The sequence below is a fragment of the Morone saxatilis genome, unplaced genomic scaffold (genome assembly GCF_004916995.1).
Source record: "Morone saxatilis isolate NCDOM2014 unplaced genomic scaffold, NCSU_SB_2.0 Contig2, whole genome shotgun sequence".
Classification (NCBI taxonomy): Eukaryota; Metazoa; Chordata; class Actinopteri; family Moronidae; genus Morone; species Morone saxatilis.
In genome coordinates, this window is record NW_023339762.1 from 25,280,211 (window position 1) to 25,283,774 (window position 3,564).

The 3,564-nt window shown below is 37.1% G+C and overlaps 1 protein-coding gene across 1 annotated transcript in view; it reads left to right on the plus strand.

Annotated features, from left to right (window-relative positions):
• The first annotated feature begins 2,625 nt into the window (after positions 1–2,625).
• The window catches only part of lonp2 (lon peptidase 2, peroxisomal), a 22,762-nt gene continuing 21,823 nt past the window's right edge, over positions 2,626–3,564 (plus strand). The window contains exon 1 of the mRNA XM_035664715.1: positions 2,626–2,858. Within this exon, the coding sequence (XP_035520608.1) occupies positions 2,626–2,858 (233 nt within the window). The remainder of the gene's footprint in view (positions 2,859–3,564) is intronic.

The following is a 3,564-nucleotide window of genomic DNA, read 5'->3' on the forward strand; positions in this document are numbered from 1 at the left end:
AAAATGACGATTTTTACATCATTATTATTACTACATGCCTCACTTCATTACCAGAGATGATGAGGGTTAGGTGTTGATAAGATGGTTCCCGGTCAGCATGTGTAGAATAAAAAACATGCTTTATAATTTGGACATACAGAGGACATAATAGGCCTTATGAGAGTTGTTTGAATGACTTGTGAGGCACTTGGCCTTTAATAAGAAACACTTCTAAGGCCCAATAAATAAAAATGCACTTCCTGTTTAATGGGTTAATTCCATCAGATTCAGTCTCATACTGGATGACTAAATCTCCATTTTAACAGAGAAAGTCCTCAAGGTCAGGTTGTTAGGATTAATATTTGGAAATTATAATGTATCCCATGTATTAATTCCTTCCAGTCTGAAACAGACTTGACAGATACTGTTCCTATTTAATATTTCCTGATGTTAGTTTTTAACTGGAAATCAAATTTTTGCTAAATAGGAAATTAACCCAAGTAAAGTAATTAATTTCCTCTTTTACATATAATTTAGATATGCAAACTTCACTAGACGTGCCATCTCCGATATTTTTAAACTTAATCTAAAAACGAACCAAGTGAAGGCCTGCTGTGCTGTTGTAAAGCCTCCAGGATGTAAACAGGCCAAATCACTGTGAGCTGTACAACAAGGATCAAATGATAACCCTTTGGTAACAGAGCCTCTCGCTGAGAAAAAGTAGTGTGAAATGTATTTATTTTCAGGTCTCTGTTTACTGTGGCCAGCCAGTCACAGTGAGGTGGGTGGGGTCAGTCATTTACGGTAGTGGGCATAGTCAGGGGCTGAAAATTATTTGCTCACTACTTCCTGCACTCATTTCACTTATAAGCTTCAGGTATTTGTCCCATAGAAACGTCTAGTTACTCCCAAGACTGCACAAGGTATCTTATGTGTGAAAGCTTACTGTATGTGTGAGAGTTAGTTTCAGTTCATGCGTTCACTTCTGACTTCATGTTTGTTGTATGTTAAAGCCTTGCAAGCCTAATTGTGTCACTCTTCAGGAGGGAGAATGATGATCAATTATTATTTTATATACACAGCAAGGGGTTGAGCCTGAGTCTGAAAGGTACTCATTGACAGCTTTTGTAAGTTTTATTGGGCTAAACGCCCCTCGTATGTAAAACAAGATCTATAATGATGTAACAGATGAATGATAATTATTGGTGTATTGCTATAAATGCAGTGTATTTTTATTATGCTTTGTCTATCATATCTAACTGTATGGTTGTCTTTTTGTAACCATAAGAGCATTTTAAGGTGTATTCAAAGATCCCTTATTGTGAATATAAAGTGATATTTTCCAGACTGACTGGCAACAACAGAGAGATGATAACTGCAAACCTATGGATGGTTGTTGTCTGTGGTCTTTAGAAACAGATTTTTTTATACACAAGATATTGAATTTATTTATTTTTTGGAAATGTATAATGCTACGTGACAATACTTTTATGAAAGAAATAAAAATTAAATTGCTCTATCTGCAGTCCAGTCATTTTTCTTTAGTCAGTTGTGAAAATATCTGTAGGTCCTCTTTGTTTTATAAGATTATTATAATAATAATAATATAATAATAAAATAATACAAGTGAAAAGATAATGCAAATGAACATGCTTCTCCCAAATGAGGTTGTAGATTGTGGTTAATAGTGTGTTATTAGTATATGAAAGAAAAAAAAGTTTAAAAGGTTAAGATTTTGTTGGGTTATTTTGCTGTATTTAAAGACCTACAATCAATTCTGCAGTTATAAGAGGTTCCAACTACAAAACTGGCTGTGGTGGTAGTGGAAGACTTCCTTAATGTCAGTAAAAGTAGCAATATAACAATGTAAAAATACAATAAGTAATGTTACCCCATTACTTAAGTAAAAACAGATAGCCTATCTTCTGCGAAATGTGGCTACTTTTATTATAAAAGGTACTCATTATGCAGCAATCAGATTATATTATTGGACTTCAACGGGATATGAAGACATTTTAATCTACAGTAATGCATCATATTTTACAAACTGACACTATGTTTTGTATTTAGCAAAGTAACTAGTAACTATAGCTGTTAAAACATGTAAAAAAGTAAAAAATGACAATAATTTACTCTCAAATATGAGTTCAAGTACCTCATGACTGTTTTTACAGTACTTTAGTAAGTATAGGTGGTTCCTTTCCATCATTTTAAAGTGCAGGCTATACAAAAGGACATGCAAACTCATTATAATTTATTTTGCAGTTTTAATGTTATGAAATAACGTAGTTTGTCCTTCTGTAGTTGCCGTAGCCAATTCAGAGATTACAGGAAGCCGAGGAAGGATTTGGAGCTGGGTGGGGAAGAAAAACAACTTAATATGTCTTTTTCAGATGCGAAAATAAAACAAAACCAGCCACGTTTGTAATTATCTTTAATCAGCTGCTTCATTTTTTTTTTACACTGGGTAAAAAATAAAAAATAAAAGTGTGTTCGGCTTGTCAGAGAGACTTTGATTTTGAAAGCGCTAACAGGAAGTCATGTACTGACACTTCCCCCTGTTTGTCAGTGAGAAAAAAGTGCGTGTTTGTTTGCGGGTCTTCTGTTACTCAAACAGTGTCCCTGGCTCCTGGAAAACAGCGGACAATGACCTCCGACGGTGGGATTCAGATACCGAGCCGCCTGCCGCTGCTGCTGACCCACGAAGGGGTGCTGCTGCCGGGCTCCACCGTCCGGCTCAGCGTGGACTCTCCGCGGAACATGCACCTGGTCAGCCAGCGGCTGCTGAGGGGGACTTCGCTGAAAAGCACAATCATAGGAGTGATTCCCAACACCAGAGACCCAGAGCACGACACCGACGACCTCCCCACGTTGCATAAGTAATGAACATTTTGTCTCATACAGCTGGATAGAGGCTGCACGGGTTGAGTGGTGGTCGTGGTGTTTTGGAGAGGAGACATATGAGCTGGCTGTAACTTAAAGGACCCACAACCTCGGGGTCGTGACCCCCACCAAGTGGTCAGAAGAAGATAAAAACCTGCCACATCTGGCATTTTCTTAATCTGCACTATTAGTCGAAATATTATCGAAATCGCAATATGCAAATCGCAGGATTACGATTTAAGAAAACGTGTTTGTTTGCTACACCCCCCAAAACCATCACCATCATGATTTACATAGTTTGTTTTAGTGAAAATTCCAATTTGTGATGAAAATGATAATGAATTATGTTATTACCATAGCATGCAGCCTTAGTTTGGACCTTTTAAGGGCCTCTAAAAATGATTCAAACTAAACAATCTGAGAAGAGAAAGTCATTCATTAGGCAGAAAAGCTTCTCCTAGTGAGATTTTTGTTATGAATGTGTCCCAATGAACCCTCACAGGAATAGATTTTGTATCACAACACTGAGGGAAGTCCACGTCCTTTTCCATATGGTCGCATAAGCTTAAAACATCCTTTTTTCCCACTTATTTTGGGGCCTCTGCAACCCCAGACCCATACTGTGGGAGACCCCTCCATTCAAATTATGTGCAGTTTTAGCCAGTTAGGTCTTATTATTATGTAATGCTAATGATTTATTTT